At 43.7% G+C, this 27,425-nt stretch overlaps 1 protein-coding gene and 1 long non-coding RNA gene across 4 annotated transcripts; both read right to left on the bottom strand.

Annotated features, from left to right (window-relative positions):
* Positions 1-6: 6 nt before the first annotated feature.
* LOC138636765 (uncharacterized) lies at positions 7-5,532 on the bottom strand. The gene is made up of 3 exons (XR_011312326.1): positions 5,177-5,532; positions 4,155-4,661; positions 7-165 (listed from the first exon to the last, which is right to left on the bottom strand). It is a non-coding gene; the product is annotated as an uncharacterized lncRNA (long non-coding RNA).
* A 3,901-nt stretch (positions 5,533-9,433) lies between these two features.
* LOC138636755 (formin-binding protein 1-like) lies at positions 9,434-26,955 on the bottom strand. 3 transcript variants are annotated; one of them, XM_069724969.1, is made up of 18 exons: positions 26,789-26,955; positions 26,246-26,361; positions 25,692-25,742; positions 24,252-24,399; positions 23,516-23,578; positions 23,169-23,264; positions 22,918-22,932; positions 22,670-22,798; positions 18,937-19,083; positions 17,936-18,112; positions 17,306-17,496; positions 17,122-17,146; positions 16,910-17,019; positions 16,177-16,309; positions 14,622-14,767; positions 13,953-14,089; positions 12,800-12,958; positions 9,434-9,857 (listed from the first exon to the last, which is right to left on the bottom strand). In XM_069724969.1, the coding sequence occupies exons 1-18, from the start codon at positions 26,816-26,818 to the stop codon at positions 9,835-9,837; spliced, it is 1,896 nt and encodes a 631-aa protein (XP_069581070.1). In that variant the 5' UTR covers positions 26,819-26,955; the 3' UTR covers positions 9,434-9,834. The 3 variants fall into 3 exon arrangements, with proteins under 3 accessions (XP_069581070.1, XP_069581069.1, XP_069581071.1); XM_069724968.1 differs by lacking the exon at positions 9,434-9,857 and adding an exon at positions 10,269-11,126 and having other exon boundaries at positions 26,789-26,951; XM_069724970.1 differs by lacking the exon at positions 9,434-9,857 and adding an exon at positions 10,269-11,126 and having other exon boundaries at positions 17,122-17,136; positions 17,305-17,496; positions 26,789-26,950.
* Between the last annotated feature and the right edge of the window lie 470 nt (positions 26,956-27,425).

The following is a 27,425-nucleotide window of genomic DNA, read 5'->3' as shown; positions in this document are numbered from 1 at the left end:
AGGAGGACTTCCTACCTTCTCCATCAGCTGCCGTAGCTGTTTGGTTCGTGCATCTCTGGAACACACAGTCTGCTGCGGAGCGACAACTGTACAAACACATCGACCGTCAGTGTCCTGAGCGGAGCTGTACACCTGCCAGCCATCCTCAGGGGTTGAAGGACCCACCTGTCAGAGGATCAGAGAGAGGATTAGGAAATCGTCAGGAGGACAAAAATGTGTTGTTGACGACTGGAAAAGCTGCATGCAGAGTTGTTACACTCCAACCTTTGAACCAGGCCAGGCCAGGCCTGCTTAGGGGCAAAAAGGCCCAAATACTATTCTTCTCCTGCAGAAATCAACAGTACATCAGTGTCCGCTGCTCTTCTGTGTTTGCTGCCCTCTGCTGGGTGAAGTCATTATAACACACTGACCTATTTCTCTGACTGGTGGAGCAGTAAATCTGATGTGAGAACAGCTTTTCTTTCTATTTACAGGAGCACAGCGCCATCTGCTGTCTGATTAAATCCTGTTGATGACATTTATAACTAAATCCATTCTCCGTTCTAAAGACACATGAACCATTAAAGTTACGATTGACCTCGTCAACATCAGCTGGAAGACAAATGGTTAAACAAACATCGACAGTCTGACATCACAGACCTCAGGAACCAATCCTTACGACTGGGGGCGGGGCTTTCCTTATGTGGAGGGGTGGGTGGGGATAGAGGCATATTTGCATATTTATAAATCCACACCGGTTTATGACCGCCCAAGCTTGGAGCCAAAGGTGAGCATATTTGGACGAACTACAAAGAAGCAAGAGGCGTATCTCACTGACAATGCCCCGCCCACCTACAGCAGAAACCTGACTGCACCACAGACCTGTCAATCAAACACCGTCGCCCCAAACATATTTGTGTTCGAGTCCTAATATGTAATGAATGATTAATTATTTCCAGAAGGACCAGAACACTGATCAGAAGGAGTTTATCTAATGACAGAGACATCCCCTAGTGCAGGCCTGGCCAACCCGTGGCTCCCGAGCCGCATGCGGCTCTTTGCCTGGTTTCATGCGGCTCTTTTACGTTCATATCAACATTTGTGTTTGTGGGTTTTTTTTGTGCGTGTTCGCTTCGCTTGAGTTCAATATGGTATTTTCGTCAAACGCGCATGCGCATGAGGTGAAATTACGCAAAGCAGGAGGGGCAAACCCATTGGAGGAAACAATTAGTGTCCAGTTCGCTCTCAAAATGGCAGGAAAAAATGCACAGCTAAACGAAAATATGAAGATGAACACAGGACGTTTTTAACAGAGTGGGAAAGTTTATATTTTTTTGTTGAACGTCATGGCGAGCCATTCTGCCTGATATGTCAGACGTCATTAGCGCATTTCAAAGCTTCAAATCTTCAGCGCCACTTCAGCTCACTGCTAACATCGACCAGGGATTTCCAAAAGGGACTGAATTTCACAAGCACAAGTTGGACACTTTGAAAAGTCAGGCAGAAAAGCAGATAGTTTTTCCTAAAAATTACGAAGCACTCAGAGACTGTCACGCTTGCATCGTATCAACTGGCTTGGAACATTGCACGGGCTAAAAAGCCATTTAATGAAGGGGAGTTCGTTAAAAAATGCCTCAGTGACGTTGTTGAAATCTTGTCTCCTGAAAACGACAAACTAAAACGAATGGTATCAGACGTCCAACTGTCCCGCCACACTGTTGAACACAGGATATCGGACATTAACACGGCTGTTGAATCACAGTTGCACTCTGACCTTCAAGCATGTGAGTATTTTAGTGTCGCATTGGATGAGAGTTGTGACGTACAAGACGAGAGTTGTGACGTACAAGACGAGCCTCAGCTGGCAATATTTGCACGGTCTGTGTCAAAAGATTGTGTGATCAAAGAAGAACTCCTTGATATTGTGCCATTAAAAGACAGAACCCGTGGCATAGATGTGAAAGAAACAATGATGGCTGCATTTGCGAAAGCAAATCTGCCCACACCGAAGCTAACTGCAGTAGCCACGGATGGAGCGCCGGCCGTGATCGGATCTGTGAACGGACTTGTGGGGCTGTGCAAAGCTGACCAAACATTTCCCGAGTTTTGGAATTTCCACTGCATCATCCACAGGGAGCAACTCGTGTCTAAATCATTGAATTTAGACAACGTCATGAAGCCTGTGATGGAAATCGTCAACTACATCCGCACACATGCGCTTAACCACAGGCAATTCAAGAATCTCATCGCTGAGCTGGACCAAGGACTTCCAGGTGACCTGCCGCTGCACTGTGAGGTGGCTGTCAAAAGGCAAGGTGCTCGCTCGCTTCTTTGAGCTTTTGGATGCCGTGAAACTGTTCATGGAAGAGAAGGACAAGGACTATCCCGAGCTCTCGGACGTCGAGTGGATTATGGATCTGGCCTTTTTGGTCGACATGCTGTGTCACTTGGACAGACTGAACCTGACCCTGCAGGGTAAGTTAAAAATGCTGCCTGACCTGCTGCAAAGTGTGTTTGCGTTTGTCAACAAACTGAAGCTGTTCAAGGCGCATATTCAAAAGGGAGATTTAACGCATTTTCCCACTCTGCTAAAAGCCAGCGGGCAAGTCACCAGCGCCGCCCTGAATAAGCAAAGAGCCAGATATGCAACACTGATTGAAAACCTGCACGAAAGCTTTGTCATCCGGTTCCGTGATCTACAACTGAAAAGGCCACAGATTACGTTCCTCGTCGACCCATTTAATGCGGAGACGGACTGTTTGAAAGCCCCGCTAGTCACAGATGAGGCTGCAAATGAGTTGGAGATGATCGATCTTTGTGAGGAGGACCAACTGAAACCTGCTTTAAGGGAAGGGACCATTGAGTTCTGGAAAAGTGTGCCAATGGAAAACTACTCCAATGTCAAACGGGCTGCGCTTAAGATACTGTCAATGTTTGGGTCAACATACGTCTGCGAGTCTGTGTTTTCTACCCTGAAACACGTGAAATCAAAGCATCGATCTGTTCTGACTGACACCCGTGTGAAAGAATTGCTTCGAGTGGCAACAACAGAATACAAGTCAGATTTGAAGAGGATTGTTCAAGGCAAGGAATGCCAGAAGTCGCACTAAGCAACATGCATAGTAAGTGAAAAACGCTATTGTAAATTATTATGTTTTTGTTTGTGGACTTTGTTGAACTGAGAGTTTGTGTGTGTGAGACAGTGCACACAATGTTTATTGTTGAAAATGACTGGCCTGTGGTCTTAGTACTGTAGGAGTCCATTTCTGTCATTATCATGTTGGTAAATTTGGCTGAGCAGAGGTGTGTGTGTAAGAGGAAGGGATGGGGTGATGTTCATGTGTGCCCATGTGTATGATGTGGCTCTTTGCGGTAACACAGTAAAAAAATGTGTCTCTTAGTCTCTGACTGGTTGGCCACCCCTGCCCTAGTGGTCCTCAGTGGTACAGCAATTTAAAGCAATTCTGCATTGGCCTCCTTTTTCAGAACCAGCGGCTAAACTTGTTACACTGATTGTACTGTTGGGCTGGTTGAACCGGTCGTAGGAGTTAGACTGGTTAGACTTGTTAAACTAGTTTAACTTGTTATAGTGGTTAAACTGGTTGTGGTTAACCAGTAGGAGTGTGTTGCCCCACCATATCCTGACTGATGGTTCTTACTGGTGGAGCTGTGAAGTTTCACTGTTACTGATCTGCTATAATGTAAAAACATGACACTCATCATTACACATTAAATCCAATTAAACTTTGACTGATCAGCTGCTCCAAAAAACAACAGACCACATTTTAAATGAAAATTAAATTTACTGACATCAGACCGAACATATTCTTCTTTTTCATTTTGGTTTTCATCGATTACACAATCAGGTGATCGTCAGAGATTCTGAAGAAACACAGAATGCGGATTCACTAAGAACAATGTTGATGTACAGAGTAGAACCCAGTAGAATAGAAATAGAAGCAGTAAAAGATGTTACCAGAGAATAGAACCCAGTAGAATAGAAATAGAAGCAGTAGAAGATGTTACCAGAGAATAGAACCCAGTAGAATAGAAATAGAAGCAGTAAAGATGTTACCAGAGAATAGAACCCAGTAGAATAGAAATAGAAGCAGTAGAAGATGTTACCAGAGAATAGAACCCAGTAGAATAGAAATAGAAGCAGTAGAAGATGTTACCAGGGTGATGTGGGATCCGATCAGCAGCAGCAGCAGGTAAACGTTCAGCAGATTCTCCTCGGACTCCATCTGTTCTTCAAACACATTAACACGTTATTCAGCTGCTTGTTTAACTGTTTATTAACCTGGTTATTAACCTGGTTATCCGGCTGTTAACCTGGTTATACGGCTGTTAACCTGGTTATTTGGTTCTCTGTTCATCTGCTATCCGTCTCTGCTCCTCTCTGGGCTTCCTCCTCCTCCTCCTCCTCCTCCTTCCTCTCTCGTTCTTCTTCTCTGATGCAATGCCAAAAATCAGCCGAGTGGAAACAAGATCCTCCAGCTCAGTGTGTGTGTGTGTGTGTGTGTGTGTGTGTGTGTGTGTGTGTGTGTGTGTGTGTGTGTGTGTGTGTGTGTGTGTGTGTGTGTGTGTGTGTGTGTGTGTGTGTGTGTGTGTGTGATGATGTCACAGCCTGGCTGGTGAACAGATCTGTGGAGCAGCAGGAGGAGGAGGAGCTGTCCGTGGTGCTGAGAGAGAGAGAGAGAGAGAGAGAGAGAGAGCAAGAGTGTGTGTGTGTGTGTGTGTGTGTGTGTGTGTGTGTGTGTGTGTGTGTGTGTGTGTGTGTGTGTGTGTGTGTGTGTGTGTGTGTGTGTGTGTGTGTGTGTGTGTGTATTTCTGCAGGAAGCCATTTGGCTTCAGGCAGAAAATGTCGGCTCTGAAATATATCTGTCTCCTTTTTGGTTCAGAACTGAAATGATGAAACAATAATATTATATTTAAGATGTTTGTGTGTTTGATGAACATCTCCTCTGATGACAGTTTAAAGGATGCTGAGTATAGAGTTCATCATCATTATCATCATCATCACCACGATCATCATCACCACCAACATCATCATCATCATCACCACGATCATCATCATCACCATCATCATCATCATCATCACCACCATCATCATCATCACCATCACCATCATCATCATCATCATCTTCATCTTCATCATCATCACCATCATCACCATCATCACCATCACCATCATCACCATCATCATCAGATCCCATCAGTCCAAAGAAACAGCCTTTAACAGCATTTCAGGGTCGTTGGTGGAGAAAACTCTGAAATCCTCCTTGATTCCTGCGAAACAAACTTCATCCTCAGGTTCATCCTCAGCCTGACGATCCAGAGCTGCGGTACTGATGATGTCATACTCTTCATCTACGTTGTTTCAATGTAGGCTTTCCTTTCTCTCTGTCACCCACTGAGTTTCCTGTTAATAACCAGTGAGCCTGCGTGCAGCCCTCTAAAGGTCCACTGAGCAAGTGATGTGAAATAAAAATGATTAAACTCATCTAGAACACCACGCAGGTCTGTTCTCCCTCTGAGCTTACTGAGTCCTCGTGTTCCAAACATCCAGAAGAACCGGCTCTCTGTGGTTCTGTTTGCATCTCAGCGGTTCTCCAAGTGTTCATGACAACGATGTCATAAAACTAGCTCTTCAAGGTAAACCATTAAACTTTTCTCTGTCAGCAGTTCAAACGTGTCTGTAATTAACATTTGGTTACCTTCTGGCTATAACTTAGTTAACATTTACTTAATGCTGGTTATGGTTTAACATTTAGTTAGTGTTTAGTTAGCGTTTGGTTAATGTTTAGTTCGGATTTAGTTTATGTTTAGTTGGTGTTTAGTTCATGTTTAAGTAGGGTTTAGTTCATGTTTAGTTAGGGTTTAGTTGGTGTCTAGTTAGGGTTTAGTTGATGTTCAGTTAGGGTTTAGTTGATGTTTAGTTTGGGTTTAGTTAGTGTTTAGTTCAAGTTTAGTTAATGTTTAGTTAGTGTTTAGTTCATGTTCAGTTCGGGTTTAGTTCATGTTTAGTTAGTGTCTAGTTCATGTTTAGTTAACATTTGGTTAATGTTCATATTTAGTTAATATTTGGTTAATGTTTGGTTAGTGTTTAGTTATTATTTGGTTAGCATTGGTAATACTTCATTCAGACTGTGAGATGAAGATGATGAAACAGAGTGAAAGCATTTATCTAAAATAACCACAATGTGTGAAATGAATCACGCAGCTTCACAGGAAACATTCACACTTTCAAGCTCCATTAAAAACACTTTGAATTGAGCTGCAGAGGAACAGTTACATGATTTTCTTGACATGGTTTATATTTTAACCATTAGATGTGTGTTTGCATCCAAGAGAAGCAATATCCATTTTTCCGTGTACTTTGTGTACTGCAGTACCAATCACAGGCAGACTAATGTTGCAGTTTTATACATTGATCTGGACTGAAGGCAGTCGTGTTACTTTATTTCATGATCTTCATGTTCACACTGATAAAGACAAAAACCATTGAGCAGGAGAAAAGACAGACAGAGGAGAAAATGTCTTTAAATTAATCATGTTCCTCGTGGGGTCGTCATGGAAACAACATCTCTATCTGCAGGCATCAGTGTGTGACTTTTTATGTGTGCGTGATTCATTGTGTGTGTGTCAGATGGTCCCCAGCAGGTTTCAACACACGCACACACAGTCTGTTTCTATAAGAATAACGATGCGTTCGGTGGACATTTAATAAAAACTCAAATCAGAAAAACAGTTTGTGTCAAGAAACTGATTTCATTTTTTGTATTACATTTTACAACCCTGTTTCCAAAAAAGTGCTGTGTAAAATATAAATTAAAACAGAATGTGATGATCAAAGACAACATATAAAATGTTGAAACTGAGAAATTTTATTGTTTTATGAGAAATATCTGCTAATTTTGGGACAGGGTCATGTTCAACACTGAGCTGATCACCTCTTCTTTTAACAACACTCTGTAAATGTTTCAGAACTGAGGAGACCAGTTTATGGAGTTTTGAAGTTGAAATGTGGTCCCATTCTTGGGTTAGGGTTAGGTCATATGTTGCTCCAAAACCTGAATATATCATTCAGCATTAATGCTTCCTTCCAGATGTTCAAGCTACCCATGCCATGTGCACTAATGCATCCTGTACCATCACAGATGCTGGCTTTAGAACTGAGCTGATAACAAGCTGGATGGTCCCTCTCTTCTTTAATCTGGAGGATGCAACGTCCATGATTTCCAAACAGAATCTCAGATTGTGATCCATCAGACCTCAGGACAGTTTTCCACTTCACCTCAGTCCATCATCAATGATCTCGGTCCAGAGAAGGCGGCGGTGTTTCTGGATCATGTTTCTATCTGGTTTCTTCTTTGGAGAGTTTTGACCTGCATTTGTGGACGCAGCGATGAACTGTGTTCACAGACGATGGTTTTCACAAGTGTTCCTGAGCCCATGCAGTGATTTCCACTCCAGAATAGTGTGTTTTTAATGCAGTGCTGCCAGAGGGCCCGAAGATCACCACCATCCAATATTGGTTTCCAGCCTTGTCCCTTGTGTTCAGAGATTTCTCCAGATTCTCTGAATCCTTTAATGATATTATGAACCGTAGACGATGAAATCCACTAATTCTTTGGAGTTTTACGTTGAGGAACATTATTCTTAAATTGTTGCACCATCTTCCCACACAGTGTTTCACAGAGTGGTGAACCTCTCCCCATCTTCACTGCTGAGAGACTCCACCTCTCTGACATCATCTTTTTATATCCAATCATGTTACTGATCTGTTGCCATGGTAACATAATTAGTTGTCAGATGTTCCACCAGGTGTTTTATTTTTTTTATCTTAACACAACTTTTCCAGTCTTTTGTTGATCTTGTCACAATTTTTTTTTTAAATGGGGTTGTACTTTATTGAAAATTCATATTTAATTTGGTGCTATGGTGATAATTTATTATAACATTTCCAAAGCAGGAGAGGGTGAAAATTTTATTATTTTAGGAATTAAACAGTGAAAGAAGAAAAAAACACAAGAAGTGATTTTACTCGAGAAGTCTTCTTTTGAAATGTTTTGAATATTAATGAATTTGACTGTGACACCTTCTGGTTTGTAGTTACAGGTTCTTATAATAATCTTCTTTCTAATGATTATACCAAGTTGATGATCGATTGATTATTGGAAATATTTATGTCTTTAGACTGACACATGCTCATTAACAATACTCCTGGTTATAGTTTGTTCATATATGAACTTTATAAAAATGAACACAAACATGCACCAAACAATAATCAACTGAATAAAAATAAGCAATTTGTATCAACAGTTAATAAATTGATTAATGTTTCAGTGATGCTCAAGAAACATGGTTTCATCAGTACTGATGTCTATTCAGATATAATTAGAAATTAGAAATATTTACTTATCTGAAGATTAAATAATTTCATGAAACTGGCTGTGCAATTTTATCTGACAACACTGATATTATCAGCTGAACACCAGAAACTGATGTGTGAGTTCATGTTAAATTTCAGTATTTCCTATTTTATTTTTTCTACTGTCAAACATTTTTCACTTGTAAACATTGATTCTTTCATGTATTCTTTAAAAATAAAGTTGTGAATTTTATTTTTACTAGTTCTTTCTATTTTAGTTGCTGCTTTTGTTTCCATAGCAACACAAAAGATGTAGGTTCTGGGTTGCCATGGAAACAGTCACTGCTCCTTTCCATCGACATGTTGAAACTGTGATCACGGTACATCCGGTCTGCAGCATCGCCTCCGAAAAGTGATGGGACGTCCCTTTAAACTGAGTCTGAACCAGCAGTGGAAACTGGATCATTTTATTTTTTATTGTTTAAATGAACTTTTGCTTTCTTTAAAAACTGAAACTTCTGTATGTTTGAGGACATTAACGCGATTTTATTTTGCTGTTACAGTTAATCTGCTTCCATGCAGACAGACACAATAAAACCACAAGATCCTGTTTTCATGTGACATCATTCGTCTGTCCTGCAGACAATTCAGTTCACAAACAGCTGACCGTGTCCGAAGATGTGGATCCATCTCTCCTGTCCTTCATGACCTGACGGTCTCTTACTGCCCTACGTTTGCTTTGATGCTCAATATAATGAGGTTTTCTGAATGAAACATGAACAGAAACTTCAGTCGTACAACCATCACATCAGAAGGACAGCCTTCATCTGTGTGAATGTGTTGTTGTTGTTGTTGTTGTTGTTTAGTTACATTGTTGTTGTGTTGTTGTTGTTGTTGGTGTTTTTGTATCAGTAGTAGTATTCCCTGTAGTACCTGTATTAGTAGTAAGTGTAGTGGTAATACCTGTAGTACCTGTAGTAGTAGACGTAGTAGTACCTGTAGTAGTAAGAGTAGGGTTAGTAGTAGTAGTAGTAGTAGTAGTAATATTACCTGTGGTCATAGTAGTACCTGGAGTAATATTTAACTACTAGCAGTATTTGTGTCTTTTGTTTCACTCAGAAGTAAACTGCTTCTGTTGCTGCATCAAATGAACAAATAGTTAGCAGATTAAACTAGCATTATAACTAGTATCTCTAATAGACTGTTGTACAGGTGAGAGTAACCCTGTACCAGTAACCATGGAAACAGTTGGGTTGTTGAATCTGTGCGCCAGGTCCGGGTCTGTCCTGTAGAAGTTGCTGGTTTTAACTTTTTGATCCTTCATGACTGATCCAAACACCAAGGTGGCTAACAACATAGTGGTTACCATGGAGACACACAATGTCACTCACTGGCTCCTCCTCCTATGTGTATGGCCTCTGTCTCTCACGGTGTCTCTTCAGAATAAAGGTCGTCCTCAGGTCGTCTGTTCCAGGAAGTGTTCAGATGTCCACAAACAGGAAGTCTATAAACAGGAAACAGTTTGAACCGAGAGCTCTCAGAGCTGTCAATCAACTGATCCCTGACTTTATTATGTAAAGATCAATATTCAGATTCAACACAGCATCCACCAAGGAGCTCCAGTCTGTTCATGATGGAATGAATGAAAGAATGAACAAATGAAAGAATCAATGAATGAATGAATAAATATGTGAATGAATAAATAAGGAAGTAAATGAATGATTGACTGAATAAGTGAGACAATGAATAAATCCATGAATAAATGAGGAAATAAATGGACCAGTTCTCCTCCCCAAGACCGGTTCTCCTCTGCAGGTTTAATGTGAACACACCTGAGGAGGCTAACAGGTAAACAGTTCACTCAGAGGAACACCAACAACAACAGCGTCTGAATGATGACAGCTGACACTCAGTGTTTGATTCAGTGTACTTTATTTTGAAAGTTTAACATACAGGAAGTTGAAAAGAGCGTGATCAGCAGTCTCATGTCTCAATAAAAAATAACTTATCAATATCTCACTATAAAATAAAAAAGTTTCACGTTTCACGCAATCAATCAAACAATAACATGATCAACAAGCAGTGGGTGGGGCCAGGGGCGGGGCAAATACAGGCAGGGGGCATGGTTTATATCAACAGGATTACAGGGGATGGGGCTACACCTGCGCTGCTGCAGTTTATATTTACACGCAGTCACCTCTTCAATGTTTATGTTGTGACCACACCCACAGTGATGTCACAGCAGAGATGTTAGTATTCTGTGACATCACTGCAGCAAGCGAAGTGACATCAGTTCAGAGACTGCCGTGACATCATCGCAGTGAAATCACTGCTGCGAGGCCGACACAAACTAAATGTTCAGCTTCAGTTTCTCTTTGATCGTAACTCTGATGTTTTATTTCAGAAAGGGTCCACTTTCCATTTGATTCTCATGTCAATATAGTTTCATTTGAGATCAAATGTTTCAAAGTTAATTAAAGTTTATTCAAAGATTTAGTTTTTGTTTTAATTGGGAATAAATAAATATATTATCAGTCATGAACCACAGCTCCATTGTTTGAATCATTTCTCATCTCTGATTGGTTTCTCAGTCATCAGCAGGTTTTTGTCCGTTACACACTGTCAGCTGATTGGTCGAGATATCTGAGGTTTAAAACTGTCCAATGAACAGCTGATACCGGACCTCCTCTGAGCTCTTTACATCACTTCCTGTGGCGAGACGTCCTCACTGGTCGATTACTGCTCTAGACTAGCCGACTACTCTGCACAAAGCCTACAAGACAGACAGACAGACAGACAGGCAGAGAGACAGACAGGCAGAGAGACAGACAGATATGTTAGAGCAGGAGGATGGAGACAGCTGCTGAAGCTACACTCTGATCAGACGGCTTCATATCAACACTGGCGATTCATCAGAAAAACTGCTCTGATGTTTCCACTAGTTTCTGTCTCCAAATTAGCTTTTGACGGAATCTGAGTATTTGCAGTGTGAACTGATCAATGAACTGATCAACTGAGAAAATAATCAGCACGTTAATCAGTGATGAGTCACTGTTTCAGTAAAAACTGTAATAAAAAAGACAAAGTGAAGCTGAGAGTCATAAAAACATGAATGAAGAAATGATAAAAGGTCAAAGGTCTCTCTCCAGTCCACCTCTCTGTGTCTTACAGTCAGAGTGATCATAATCATCATCATCACCACTATCATCATCATCATCATCACCATCATCATCACCATCATGGTGGGTGGAGCTGCAGGAAGAGGCGGAGTTAGGTGACCTTTCAACCTCCTAGCCACAACCTGTGTTTTCCTATACAGGTGTTATTCACACCTGCTGATCCCGGTGCAGTTACACCTGTTCCAGGTACGCATCCTGCTGACAGGTGTAAATAAGTGACCTGACTGTTCCATCAGGTTCCTGTAGGGGGAGCATCTCACCTGATGGAGACTTTGATGTCATCACTGCTGATGGAAGTTTGATATGTTGACATCACACAACCATCACATTTACACCAGAGATATAACAGCTGGGTCACAGTTCAGGCTCTGCCTCCTCCAGAGATCATATGATCAGACAAAAAAACATGGGTCAGCATCCCACAATGCACTGTACACCTGTAACTATTTAATAGAGCATTCACCTGTACACTGATCATATGACTGATAAGGGACACCTGAATGCATCATTAGTGGTGTCTATATGCCACGGCAGGGGGGTGGAGCCTGAGATGAGACACACCTGCCCAACAGGTGTGTTTAGCTGTTCAGCACACAGACAGGCAGAGCACAACAACACGGGCAGGCTGCCGTTACCATAGCAACCAACGTGCTGACATTCATATGTCAAAGGTCATCGAGGTCAGAGGTCAGTATTACATAAAGATCACATAAAAAGTAAGGTTAAAGTTCATCAGGAGGTCACCACCTAACACCTGTACGTGTTTAAGAGGTTACGTACGGTCAGTAGAGGTCATCTGAAGGTCATTTGAAGGTCATGTTCAGGTAGTGATGATTTGAAGATCAGTGGGTCAGGTAGAGGTCAGGGGTCAAATACAGAGGTCGCTTAATAATCATTAAGATGAAGATGTGGAGGTCTGATGATCTTGTCGAGATCTTGTGGAGGTCATATAAAGGTCACACAGACGTAAATGGTCTGGACTTATATAACACTTTACACTATTTCATATTCACACACACCGATGGTACGCCATCGGGAGCAACTTGGGGTTCAGTGTCGTGCCCAAAGACACTTCCGCATGTGGACAGGAGTAGTCGGGAATCGAACCATCAACATTCGGATCAGTGGGCGGCCCGCTCTACCATCTGAGGCACAGCAGCCCGAGGTCAGATGAAGGCCATGTGAAGGTTATATTTACAGAGGTCATGTCAAGGTCATCTAAAGGTCATCTAAAAGTCATTTAAAGGTCATATGTAGGTCATAGCACCTTTGGCGCTGCTGTCCAGGAAGACTTTGATGTAGGACGTGGGGACGTATCCTTCCTCCTCCAGGTTCCGCCGCACTCGAGTCCAACCGTCCCCTTTGTCTTCTTCCACCACAGAAAGTAGTTCTCCCTCCACCATCGACAGAGTGCCTTCATTCTGACCTGCACAGCATCAATAACATGTTCACACCTCAGAGGGCAACATGAAACCAGCTGAAACAGGAAGTTTACCCACAAAGTTTTGCATCAAATATTGGATCTCCCTTTGAAACCCTGCAGTTTTCTAATTGGAGGAGCCATGACACTAATTTTAAAGTGACATCAATGTTTCCTTCATGGAGACACAACAAGTTGATAATGTTCTAAGGTTCTGTTTTTAGAACATGTTGATAATGTTTTAAAGTTCTGTTGTTAGAACGAGTTAATAACGTTGTAAGGTTCTGTTGTGAGAACGTGTTAATAACGTTTTAAGGTTCTATTGTTAGAACGAGTTAATAACGTTTTAAGGTTCTGTTGTTAGAACGAGTTAATAATGTTGTAAGGTTCTGTTGTCGGAACGTGTTAATAACGTTTTAAGGTTCTGTTGTTAGAACGAGTTAATAACATTTTAAGGTTCTGTTGTTAGAACGAGTTAATAACGTTGCAAGGTTATGTTGTTAGAACGAGTTAATAACATTTTAAGGTTCTGTTGTTAGAACGAGTTAATAACGTTGTAAGGTTATGTTGTTAGAACGAGTTAATAATGTTCGATGGTTCTGTTAGAATGAGCTAATAACATTTTAAGCTTCTGTTGTTAGAACGAGTTAATAACGTTGTAAGGTTCTGTTGTTAGAACGAGTTAATAATGTTCTAAAGTTCAGTTGTTAGAACGAGTTAATAATGTTGTAAGGTTCTGTTGTTAGAACGAATTAATAACATTCTAAGGTTCTGTTGTTAGAACAAGTTAATAATGTTCTAAGGTTCTGTTGTTAGAACGAGTTAATAACGTTCTAAGGTTCTATTGTTAGAACATTCCTGTGTTCTGAGATGATTTGTGTTGTGGTGGCATTTAAATATACATGAATTAAAATAAAAATTGAAGGTAAAAATTCAGGTTTAAAACATGGAACTTCACTCTACTGTTTGTTTTACTTTGATAGTCTGCAGGAAGTCAGACCTTGAAACGGGTAGAGAGACTTGCAGGTGCCGATACTTGGTAACGGTTCTTCATCGTCAAAGTCATCATCAAACTCAGAGCTGCGAGACTTGAAGTGAAGCTCAGCACTGTTATCTTCAGTGTAGCTGCCATCAGGACTGAAGACAGACAGGTGGACAGAGGGAGAGACGGAGGTGGATAGAGAGACAGACAGGTGGACGGAGAGACAGGTTGACATAGGAAGAGACAGGTGGACAGAGACAGGTGAGCAGAGACAGATAGGTGGACAGAGAGACAGACAAGTGGACAGAGAGAGAAATTTATTGTGAGCTGTAAGTTTGTAGTGGATGTCTAAAAAAATGTCAGAATAAGCTGAGAACTGAGACTGTTCATGAGTACATCAAAGACAGCTGATGAGATTAAAACCAATATTAGTAATCAGTAATTAATAATCAATAATCAGTAGTCAATAATCAATAACCAGTAATCAATAATCAGTGATCAATAACCAGTAAACAGTGATCAATAATCAGTCATTAATAATCAATAACCAGTGATCAATAATCAGTGATCAATAACCAGTAATCAATAACCAGTGATCAATAATCAGTGATCAATAACCAGTGATCAATAATCAGTGATCAATAACCAGTGATCAATAATCAGTGCTCAGTGATCAATAATCAGTACCTCTCTCTGCTGACCGGACTGCGGTTGTCCAGTTGTTTCAAGCTGCTGCTTCCAGGTGTTGTTGACTGAGAGTTTAACCCACAACCTGCACTCTGCCTCCTGCTGCCTTGATCAGAGGACCTGCTATCAGCCTCCGACAACCACACCTGTAGTAACACAACAGACACACAACATGTTAACACAACAGACACACCTGTAGTAACACAACAGACACACAACATGTTATACAGTGTGTAATATATACAGTGCGTGTGTACAGTATGTATTACAGCGTGTCGTATATACAGTGTGTATGTAGTGTGTAGTATTCAGAGTGTGTATTACAGTGTGTAGTGTGTACAGTGTGAGTGTAGTGTGTGGTACATAAATTGTGTCTGATTTAGTAAACATTTATGTGTGTAAAATCAGGTTCAAACTCCAAATCACCCACAAAACAATGTCCATCAGATCTACTGACAACGTGCAGCGACGATTTCATCTTTCAAATGTGCAGTTTAACACACGTTTGTCCATTCTGCATGTTTTCCTCCATCATATGTAATATTGGATGTTTCTACCTGAAGGAGTAAAATACTGAGGAAACATGCAAATAGAACAATTTATCACCTGCAACGATATTTACTGAACCTGGAAGTAGAAACAGGAGAAGTGATTGTTGTGTATTTTAGTACGACTGAAGGTTTTAATCAGATGAACATCAGGAGAGACGGCTGCTCTTATTGTGAAGGAGACACGGCTGCTCTTTTTGTGAAAGAGACGCAGGAAACCACAGAATACGTAGAGAACCAGGTTTTACACCCGTTAAACATTTCTGATGTCAGAGGCAGAAATTATTCAGACATATCGTTTGTCAGCGATGATATTTCTGAGTTATTGAATGAACTGAAAGATGATTGACAGCCAACAACAAGAAGGAGCCACAAAATACCAGCAAAGTCAGAACTTCTTCCGACTCAGCATTTTGCTGCCTCTGGGTGGTTCCAGCGTATCTCTGCTTGGATCTCCCTCCAGTCCTGTTATTCAGGTGAGCTGTCACATCCTGAATGAGTCCTGCAGAATTCACAGGTAGCTTCATCAGGTTCACGAGACCTCCAGGAACTCAATGAAACATCAGCTGCTCATCACAGAAAGATCTGGACCTGCTGATCAGTGTTTGTTGGGGGATCTCATCCACCGTCCTCCTCTTTTATTGGAGACGTTTTATTATTAAGACTTTTTTTTCACCTTTTTCCCACGGTATTGACTTTCTTGCTAATAATCTCTTATGAACTGTTTTGTTCTTGTTATATTTATATTTCTTAATTTTAATAGGATCAGATTTCCTTTTGCGGTCGCTGTGTTTTTTATTGTTGGATTCACTTTAACACACAAAACCTCATTTAAATGCAGAGATTTGCACCTGATTTCAATGACGCAATTACTCAGTAAATTAGGCCCAGTGTGTGTTTCCAGTGAGTGTTTCCAGTGAATGTGTCCAGTGAGTGTTTCCAGTGTGTTTCCAGTGCATGTATACAGTGTGTGTACAGTGTGTAGTATATACAGTGTGTGTACACACCTGGTTCCTCTTTAGCTCCTCCTCCAGTCGCTGCAGACTTTGCTTCACTTCCTCCAGTCGAGGCTCCAAACTACGAATGTCTCCCATCTGAGGACTTTGTTCATAAACGTCCTTCATCTTCATCAGAGCGTCTCTGAAACACACAGACACACAACCTGAGACACAGACACACAACCCGAGACACAGGCACGCAACCCAATACAGACACACAACCCGAGACACAAACACACAACCTGAGACACAGACACACAACCCAATACACAGACACACAACCTGAGATAGACACACAACCCAATACAGACACACAACCTGAGACAGACACACAACTTGAGACACAGACACACAACCCAATACACAGACACACAACCAGAGACAGACACACAACCTGAGACACAGACACACAACCCGAGACACAGACACAGCATGTGTGTGCGTGTGTGTGTGTGTGTGTGTGTGTGTGTGTGTGTGTGTGTGTGTGTGTGTGTGTGTGTGTGTGTGTGTGTGTGTGTGTGTGTGTGTGTGTGTGTGTGTGTCTGTGAGGGTGTGTGCGTATCTGTCTGTGAGTGTGTGTGTGTCTATGATTGTGCGTGTCTGTGTGAGTATCTGTCTGTTTGTGAGGTTATGTGTGTCTGTGAGTGTATGTGCGTGTCTGTCTGAGTGTCTGTGTCTGTTTGTGTCTGTGTGTGAGTGTCTGTGTGTCTGTTTGTGTCTGTGAGTGTCTGTGAGTGTGTACCTCTGCTCCCTCTCCTTCTGAATCTCCTCGTTGATGTTGTTCATTCTGCTCTGTAGTTTCTTGCGTCTCTGTTCAGGAGGGAGGTGACTGCAGTCTGCAGGACTGGAACCCTGCAACATGTTTACACTTGTTTACATCAGTAACACAACAACAAGAAACAAAAACCTTATGTGGTTAACACACCTGTGTGGTGACAGGGGAGATATACTGACCAGTTTGAGTGACAGCTGTCCAATCAGGGGAGAGCATGAAAGAAAAAACAAACATCAAAACACAACATCGTACACACTGTGTGTGTGTGTGTGTGTGTGTGTGTGTGTGTGTGTGTGTGTGTGTGTGTGTGTGTGTGTGTGTGTGTGTGTGTGTGTGTGTGTGTGTGTGTGTGTGTGTGGTACCCCTCTCTTCAGGCTGCGGAGACACTGCTTCCTGGTTCTGGAGCCAGAGGTCATGAGGTCATTCAGTCGCTGTGTGATTGGCTCTCTGGAGGCAGGGGGTGGGGACTGGGGACTGTTGACCACACCCCCAGGTGAAGGTGAGGTGGGGGGTGGAGGTGGAGGCTGCCGGGGGGAGGACAGGAGGGTCAACAGCTGGAGGGAGGAAAACAGAGGTGATCAGGACAGCCAGTTGACTTCTCCAGGTGTGTACACAGACTGTATATAAAAGAGGGCGGAGTCAATACTTATTAAAAAGCATCCAGTTCTCTCTTCAAACACAAAGTCAGTAAAAGTTTTATTTCATAATGGTGTCATTAGATAAACACCCTCCTGCTTCAGCATTCATTACATATGAGGACTCTAACACAGATGTGTTTGGGGTGGGACTCTTTGATTGACAGGTCTGTGGTGCAGATCAATTTCTGCTATCGGTGGGCGGGGCTTAGTGTCATCGGGTACTCAGATATATCCCTCACATTAGGTCACTTCTGACTGCAAAAAACAAGATGCGTCAAACGGAAATGCTGAACTTGAGGTTTTATGACAGCAGCCTACAAAGCAGCGTGTGTGTGTGTGTGTGAGATTTGAATACCTTGTTTTTGCGTATAAAGGGCCACAGTTTCCTGCTGTGTCTCCGCCCCTCAGTCCGATTGTCAAGGTAACTGGATTCAGAGATGCTCCGCCTCATAGAGGAACTGTAGTCTTCGAACTCGACATCACCTGGAGGGTCGAACCCTGATTTATACACCTCCACCACCTGCCGGGTGTCCTACACACACACACAACCCACAGTCTCACATCTGACCTTTGACCTTTACAGCCATCAGCCTGTTTGAAATAAAAACAATGAGATAAAGTTTCTTCCGTCCTCCAGGTCTCTGTCTCCGTCTCCCGGACACTCGTCCAACGTCTTTACCTCTGCAGACACCAGCTGCAGCTGAACTCACACTGAACCCCGAGCTGCTGCCGAGGGCAACCCATTGGTGTGTGTGTGTGTGTGTGTGTGTGTGTGTGTGTGTGTGTGTGTGTGTGTGTGTGTGTGTGTGTGTGTGTGTGTGTGTGTGTGTGAGCTCTCAGGAGATGAACTGTTGAATAAGATCAGATCATTTATTGTTATTTATTAATGATACCTGTGAGAGTTTTGATATCTTCACCCTTCCTTTTGTTTTTAATTACTAAACTTTGGTGCCATCTGCTGGATTTTAAGATGCATTGCATTTAGGCCAAATGTCTACACTCCAAGTTCATGAACAAAACATGGAGGATCCGGCCCGAGATTTGGATCTCATTCCAGATAGATTAGCAGCTGATGGTTGGTCTCAGATCCAGCAACCAGAACCATCCAGTCTCTCATTAGTAGGACTTTAACCCTTTGTGCACTGCTTTTGATAATGAACACTTGAGATCCAACACGGGACATTTCAGGGATTTCTATAAAATGATTCCTGGGGAGGTTTGAGCTCATCCTATGGTTCTGTTTATGAACCAACCAACAGTTCATGAACCACTCAGACTTCAGCATTTGGTTGTTCAGCAGGTTCAAATCTCAGAAGGAGCAAAGTAAAACAGAGATGGAAGCCAGAGGAGCCTCACCTTCCTGGGCTGGATGCTCTCCGAAGCGTCCATCATGGCGTTCAGACAGCGACTCACAACAGGAAGAACTTTTCTCTCGGCTTCGGCTGACGAACGCATCGCTTCGCCGATTCTCTCGATCCGCCGCTCCTCCATGTCCTGGACACGCTGCGGAGAAACACGTCAGTACTTCAGCAGGGCTCATTGATCACTGGTACCAGTGGGTTTACCTGGTACCGGGTTCCCAAGATGGCGCCGCGCTAGCGGCAGCCTGTTGCAGCAGCTCCCCTCCCCTTGTTATTAGTATTATTAGTATTTTTTTAAGCCTTTCTCCTCTTCGGAGTTGTTGTTTTTTTCTTTCTCTCGTGTGTTAAGTTAACGGTCCGTAATGGACCGTAATTTTTCCACGTTTCTGGCTGGGGGCTCTGTTATTGTTTACTCTCGTGATCAGCTGATCACGCTGAGTAGCCCTCTACTGCTGCTGCCCAGAGCGAGGCCTGAGATCCCCGTTGAACTTCGGAGAAGACGGCGGGGTTGCAGAGCCGGAGCTAAGATGAAGGCAGAAAGGAGGAGATATAAACCATCGGTACCGGAGATCTTAATGGGGAACGTGAGGTCGTTGGCCAACAAGACGGACGAGCTCGGCGCTGGTAAAGACCCAGAGAGAGTACCGGGAGTGCAGCATCATGTGTTTCACCGAGACATGGCTGCACTCACATCTCCCGGACCACAGCGCGGCCGTACCCGGCTTCAGGACCGTTCGGGCGGACGGAGACGTTGTGCAGAGCGGCAAGAAGAAAGGTGGAGGGATTGCAGTCTATGTGAACGAGAGGTGGTGCAATCCCGACCACGTGTGTGTGAAGGAACGTTTCTGTAGCCCAGACATTGAACTTCTAGCCGTGGGGATGCGCCCTTATTATTCGCCGAGGGAGTTCACGTCCGCCATTGTTATCGCTGTTTACATTCATCCATCAGCTGACGTAGAGGCAGCAGTGGACACCATCCATTCCACTGTGGCTAAACTGCAGACTAAGCATCCCGGTGCATTTCTGTTAGTTACTGGAGACTTTAACCAGTCTGGATAAAGTTCTGCCAACTTTACACCAGTATGTGAACTGCCCCACACGGAACAATAAAACTCTGGACTTACTGTATGCTAATGCCATGGATGCATACAGTACTACTGCCCTTCCCCCCCTTGGTAGATCAGACCACAACCTGGTCCTGCTGACTCCAAAGTATGTTCCTCTGGTGCAGAGGCAGCCTGTAACCACCAGGACTGTGAGGAGGTGGACACAGGAGGCCAAAGACGCCCTGCAGGACTGCTTTGAGTCCACGGACTGGGACGTGCTGTTTGGACCACATGGGGAGGACATCAACAGCAGGACGGACTGTATCACAGAATACATCAAATTCTGTGAACACACCACCGTACCATCCCGGACTGTAAAATGCTTCCCCAACAATAAACCATGGATCACCAGTGACCTGAAAGTTCTTCTTAATAAGTAGAAAGCAGCTTTCAGGTCTGGGGACAGGGAGGAGCTCAGGAGAGTGCAGCGCCACTTGAAGGAGAAGCTCAAGGAGTGCAAGGACTCCTACAGGAGGAAGCTGGAGACCAAACTCCAGCAGAACAACGTGAGGGAGGTGTAGACCGGTATGAAGGAGATTACTGGGTTCAAGGGGAGAGAGAGACAACCAGGGGGCTCCCTAGAGAGGTCAAATGAACTAAACTGTTTCTTCAACAGGTTTAGTTCACCACCCTCATCTGTCTCCTCCACACCTCACACCTCCCAAACACCTCTGCTGCCTACCCCCTCCCCTCTGTGCCCCCTGGTGAACTGCATAGAGCCCTCAATCTCACAGGGCTCTTCCTCCATCCATCCCCCATCACCCCTCACCCCCCTCTCTGTGACGACTGGCCAGGTTAGGAGACAGCTGGAGAGAATCCACCAGCGCAAGGCTGCAGGACCTGACGGCATCAGCCCCGTGGTCCTGAAGACCTGCGCCGTCCAGCTGGCTGAGGTCCTACAACACCTCTTCAACCTGAGCCTGAAGCAGGAGGAGGTCCCGGTGCTGTGGAAGACGTCCTGTCTGGTTCCAGTCCCCAAGAAGACGACTCCATCTGGCCTCAACGACTACCGACCGGTTGCCCTCACATCTCATGTGATGAAGGTGCTGGAGAGGCTGGTTTTGGCCCACCTCAGGCCGCTGGTGAAATCTTCTCTGGACTCTCTGCAATTTGTGTACCAGCCTCATGTGGGAGTGGACGATGACATCATCCACCTGCTGCAACGAGCTCAGTCTCACCTGGATGGAACCGGTGACTCTGTGAGAATCACTTTCTTTGATTTCTCCAGTCCATTCAACACCATCCAACCACTGCTACTGAGTGAGAAGCTGCGGGTGGTGGGGGGGGGGGGGGAGGTGGACGCGCCCACCGTCTCCTGGATCAATGACTACCTGACAGGCAGACCACAGTTTGTCCGTCTGGGCAGTGTGCTGTCTGATACGGTGGTCAGTGGTACTGGAGCTCCACAGGGAACTGTTCTGTCTCCCTTTCTGTTCACCTTATATACAACTGACTTCCAGTACAACTCAGAGTCCTGCCATCTGCAGAAGTTCTCTGATGACTCTGCAGTGGTAGGATGTATAAGGGATGGACGGGAGGATGAGTACAGGGCAGTAGTGGAGGACTTTGTGGAGTGGGCGGGAAGGAATCACCTGCTCCTGAACGTGGCCAAGACCAGAGAGATGGTGGTTGACTTCAGGAGGAAGGCGACGGCTCCACAACCGCTGAGAGTTCTGGGAGAGGAGGTGGACATGGTTGAGGAGTACAAGTACCTGGGTGTGTCCATCGACAACAGACTGAACTGGAAGACCAACATCAATGCTGTCTACAAGAAGGTGATGAGTCGACTCTTTTTCTTGAGGAAACTTCGATCCTTCAATGTGTGCAGCGAGATGTTGGAGATGTTCTACCAGTCTGTTGTGGCCAGTGCTTTGTACTTCGCTGGGGTCTGCTGGGGGAGCAGCATTGGAGCCGGTGACACCAACAGACTTAACAAACTGGTTAAGAAGGCCGGCTCCATCATCGGCTACAAACTGGACAGCCTGGAAAAGGTGGTGGAGAGGAGGACGCTGAACAAACTATTATCCATATTGGATAATCCTGACCACCCTCTCCACCTGCTGCAGGGACAGCGGAGCACTTTCTCGAAAAGGTTCCTCCAGCTCCGCTGTCACAAGGACAGATACAGGAGATCATTCTTGCCCACTGCCATAAGACTTTACAATAGCTCACCTCTGACAAAATCCATCACATAACAATAACACTGCTGACTGTGTTTCTTGGTTTGTTTGTATATTATATATATAGATATATACTGTACTGTATATATATATATACAAACCAAGAAACACAGTCAACATATATATATATATATGTTGACTGTGTTTCTTGGTTTGTTGTATATAATGTACTGTATATACTGTGCATTTTATATTTATATTTTTTACTGCTATTTTATTTTATTGCTTTTCTATTATTCTATTCTATTATTTTATTCTATTGTTTCTATTATTGTCTTATTGCTTCTGTATGTATGCTGCTGTAGCGAAAAAAAAATTCCCCTCGGGGATTAATAAAGTAAATACCTACCTACCTACCTACCTATATAACTGGTACCAGTGTGTGGTAGTGCTGGTTTGCCTGGTATATAACTGGTACCAGTGTGTGGTAGTGCTGGTTTACCTGGTATATAACTGGTACCAGTGTGTGGTAGTGCTGGTGCTGGTCCTGGTTAAACTGGTTTAAACTGGTCACATAATCTTTCCTGGATTCTTCAGCAGCTTGTTGTTTCAGCTGAGCTGTCTGACGAGCCTGAAACCAGCAGAAAAGTAAGAATAAAACTTCTCATAGAAACAACAGCGGTGTCTAATGATATCTTTGTATGATTGACAGACAAAAAACATGAATGACTAATAAATGAGAGACGTTACCTTCAGCGAGCAGCGCTGTGACAGAGACAGACAGGAGTTGAGACTCAGTTCAATATGATAATCATGATGGATTAAAAGTATCAGCTGTTTCATTAACGCACCACAACAGTTGACCTCAAGCACAGCTGTGTGACTATCAGCTGACTGGCAACATCCAATTATATTAAAGCAGTGTTACTTCCTCCTATCCAATTTATTCTGTTTTATTTCAATGAATGTTTATGCGTTTTATTTATATTTATATTTTTGACCTTCTCTCCATCCGTCTTGTTGTCGAGGTCGATTCTATCCGAGATGTGCTGGGCTCGTTCCGCCTCCTTACAGTCACGTTCAAACCGACGTTTACTCTAAACAACACAAAGAAAACAACAAATCAATAAAAACAACATCACAGCTGTAACACTGCTTTCTGGTTTCTCAGCTGAAGGATATCAAATTGTCCTGTTTTTTTTGACCTGGTGAAGTTTTGACTCAGAGGGGGAGGTGTTGGTGGGTGGAGTCAGATGTTGAGGTGGGGGGTCAGACATTAGGCGAGTGGTGTCAGGTTTGTTGGAGGGCGGAGTCAGTGTGAGGTGGGTGTGGCGAGTGGGTCGCTTACAGACTCTAGCTGTTTCCAGGAGCTCTCAATGTGCTGCTGGGCACGGCGGCCATCTTGGAAATGCTGCAAAAATAACAAACTGGTCAACGCTGAACATAGTGGTGACATCATCATGAGTCACACTGAAATCATACTTGAAGTAGGCCTCAACAGAGATTTTTATTTTGAAAGTCAGTGTGTTCTTCCATCATTTACTGTCTCACAACAGCGAGCTCAACTGTGCGGGTCAGTTACTATAGTAACTGCAACTGTGCGGGTCACAGACACACAGTCCACTGTTCAGAGTTGCTGGGTGGAAGTAATGTGGAAGCTTAGGAGTGTGTGTGTGTGTGTGTGTGTGTGTGTGTGTGTGTGTGTGTGTGTGTGTGTGTGTGTGTGTGTGTGTGTGTGTGTGTGTGTGTGTGTGTGTGTGTGTCAGTGACCTAGTTATTGTGTGTTGTATCTTATGAGATGTCAGGAATTATTCATGAGACAAAAGAAGTGTCCTGCTCTCTGATTGGCTGTCAGCTGTCTGTTTTCTTCCTGAAAGTTTCGACTTCAACTGACGACTGAACATGAACGGCAAGTTAAAAAAAAAACTGACATTCTACTTCCTGTAGCCAGAGGGATGTCACAACAATGGCAGAATGCTGATGTCACTGCGTTTTCAGTCTTCCTGTGTGTTTACTCAGTCTTCCTGTTTGTTTACTCAGTCTTCCTGTTTGTTTACTCACAGTCTTCCTGTTTGTTTACTCACAGTCTTCCTCTCGGTCTTCAGCTCCTGAGTGTATCGAGTCAGCTCACAGACGATTTGAGTGTTCAGGTTCTCAGCAAGCTCTTCTTTCTGAACCGACAGTTCATTCAGCTGCTGGAGTGTCGCTGCAAACGCCAGACACCAGGTGTACCTGAAACAACCAATCAGACACCAGGTGTACCTGAAACAACCAATCAGACAGCAAGTGTACCTGAAAACAATCAATCAGACAGTAGGTGTACCTGAAAACAACCAATCAGATACCAGGTGTACCTGAAAACAACCAATCAGACAGCAGGTGTACCTGAAAACAACCAATCAGACAGTAGGTGTACCTGAAAACAACCAATCAGACAGTAGGGGTACCTGAAACAACCAATCAGACAGCAGGTGTACCTGAAACAACCAATCAGACACCAGGTGTACCTGAAAACAACCAATCAGACACCAGGTGTACCTGAAACAACCAATCAGACAGCAAGTGTACCTGAAAACAACCAATCAGACAGCAAGTGTACCTGAAAACAACCAATCAGATACCAGGTGTACCTGAAACAACCAATCAGACAGCAAGTGTACCTGAAAACAACCAATCAGATACCAGGTGTACCTGAAAACAACCAATCAGACAACAAGTGTACCTGAAAACAACCAATCAGACACCAGGTGTACCTAAAAACAACCAATCAGACACCAGGTGTACCTGAAAACAACCAATCAGATACCAGGTGTACCTGAAAACAACCAATCAGACAGCAGGTGTACCTGAAAACAATCAATCAGACAGTAGGTGTACCTGAAACAACCAATCAGACAGCAGGTGTACCTGAAACAACCAATCAGACAGCAGGTGTACCTGAAACAACCAATCAGAAGGAGCTCCTTCAGTGATGTATTGATCAATGAATCAGTGGTTGATTCAGACTATTAATGATTAAAGATGAAGATGAGGAGAGTCTTCCTTTCTTCTTTTCACTGGGACATAAATTGAATGCATCCGTCAACCACAACAGTCATTACATGAAGATGAAGATTAGGAAACAGAGACCTTCCTCACATTTACAAACACTGTGTCATGTTTACTACTTTCTTTGTCACCATTGGAGCGCTTTTAATGACATCATCTCTTCATGACATCATCTCTCTTAGCTTTAATCTTTACCGTTAATGTTGTTGGTATTTATTTATTTATTATCTATGATGTACATCGGATCAGAGCTGTGTTCACCTCAGTGGCCGTTAGTGTAATTACCTTATTTCACCACAGAGGGCGCTCAGACACACACACACACACACACACACACACACACACACACACACACACACACACACACACACACACACACACACACACACACACACACACACACACACACACACACACACACACAGTAACTCTGATCTCCATCAGCTGAAATACAAACAGGAAACATGTCAACTGACCTGCTGTCATCTTCTCTGATCCTCTTAGGATGAAACTTCTTGGACAGACTCCTGGAGACAGTGAGACAGAGAGACAATAAGACAGAGAAACAGTGAGACAGTGAGACAAAGAGACAGAGAGACAGTGAGACAGAGAGACAGAGAGGGAGATCTCATCAGTTAAGGTTGAACATGTGATGATGACATCATCGTTGAGGTGATGTCAGTGGACACTTCCCAACTCAGATATGTGGTCAGGTTCAAAGGTCAAGGATCTTCATCTGAAACCTCCTCGTCCTCCTCTCAGCAGGTTCTATGTTCTACACACTGATATCCAACCTGACCTTTATTTTAAAAATCCTTGAGGAAGTGGTCACAGAATCGAGTTCTGGTTCACCAGGGTCCAACAGTTTACTGTCTCTGCTCTTCCTTCACTGCACATGTTCTCCTCTTCTGGTTCTGGTTCTGTTGGACAGTTCTGTTTTTCTTCCAGCTGTCCCTCATGTTGAACTGTTGGTTCTTCTGGGATGTTCTGAGGTTCTGTTGTTAGAACCTGAGATGACTGATGTTCTCACCTGATCTGTTTTGCGTAGCTCAGCTCGATGTCGGCGCGTTCTTTCACGAACTTTGTGTATCTCTCGAGGAACTCGATTCCCCAGCTGGTGTGTTTTTCCAGGTTATCGAACTGATCCTGGAACAGCCGGAGAACATCAGAACATTATAGAACATTTGAGAACATCAGTTTTATAAATCATGTTAATCAATCATTTATAAATTATGACCTCTGAATATTTCCACATAAATTATCAGAAGGGAAAATAACAACAATTATTATTGTAATTATGATTCTTGTAATTACAAACAACAATAAGAAGAATGGATGGATGGATGGATGGATGGATGGATGGGGGGGGGGGCGGGAGGGAGTCGGTCGCGCGCTGCAGCATCATGGAGGACGCAGAGCGCGAGCCGCTGCCGTCACACACCGTGTTGCTATGGCAGAGGAGACAGAAGCACGAGGGCCTCTGACACCGACATGCAGCCCGGTTACCGGTCACAGCTGCTGGTAACCAGGTTACCGTGTTACCGGGAGATCAGGTGTGAACAGGTGCACGTACCCACAGCTCGGTGCCCCAGTTGCAGCTCATGGCTCCGGTGTGCTCCACGCGCTCCTCCGCTGCGGCTCCTCGCTGCTCCGCCTCCCGGTACGGACCGACAATCACCACAAGCTGCTGCTGTCCGCCGCGCGCATCCTCCCCGACACCCCGGCAATCTGTCTGTCTCCCCCCCCTACCTGTCTGTCTGACTATCCGTGTCTGCAGCAGCACAAGCGGAGCACGCGGTCACGCGCGGCGCGTCTCCCTGGAGGACTCTTTGTCATCAGTGAGGGGATGCTGTGATTGCGCGCGCGTGTGCGTGTGTGTGTATTACGCATGCTCAAATGCAGCTCCGCCCTGATGTCACACAACAATAACCGTCCTGCTGTGAGAAGAGATTTTAATGTGATGAAGATGATGATCGATCTGCAAGTCAGGTGCTACTTTCACAAAAATATTAGAGATGCAGGAGCTGCTGTCAATCAATCAGTTATTCAATCAATTAATCAGTTACTCAATCAATAAATCAGTCAATTGATTAATTCATCAAACAATTAATCAATCAGTTAATCAATGGGTGCACTCTGTCTGTTTCTCAGTAAACGGCCTCACTGTCCTCCAGGTGGAAACACTTCCTGATGATGTCATGCCTCCAGGT

The sequence above is a fragment of the Brachyistius frenatus genome, unplaced genomic scaffold (assembly GCF_029030835.1).
Source record: "Brachyistius frenatus isolate BFR_SWC_R1_liver_20210118 unplaced genomic scaffold, ASM2903083v1 Contig_403, whole genome shotgun sequence".
In the NCBI taxonomy this organism is placed as follows: Eukaryota; Metazoa; Chordata; class Actinopteri; family Embiotocidae; genus Brachyistius; species Brachyistius frenatus.
This window is presented reverse-complemented; position numbering and strand designations above follow the sequence as displayed.

What these genes read in the sequence shown, in the direction of transcription:
- LOC138636755 (XM_069724968.1), bottom strand. Translation starts at nt 26,818, where the DNA reads ATGAGCTGCAACTGGGGCACCGAGCTGTGG. An exon ending in CCTGGAAACAGCTAGAGTCT is followed by an intron (nt 23,265 to 23,515) that starts GTAAGCGACCCA and finishes TGTGTTGTTTAG; the next exon opens with AGTAAACGTCGGTTTGAACG. An exon ending in AGGAGCTAAAGAGGAACCAG is followed by an intron (nt 14,768 to 16,176) that starts GTGTGTACACAC and finishes GTGTTACTACAG; the next exon opens with GTGTGGTTGTCGGAGGCTGA.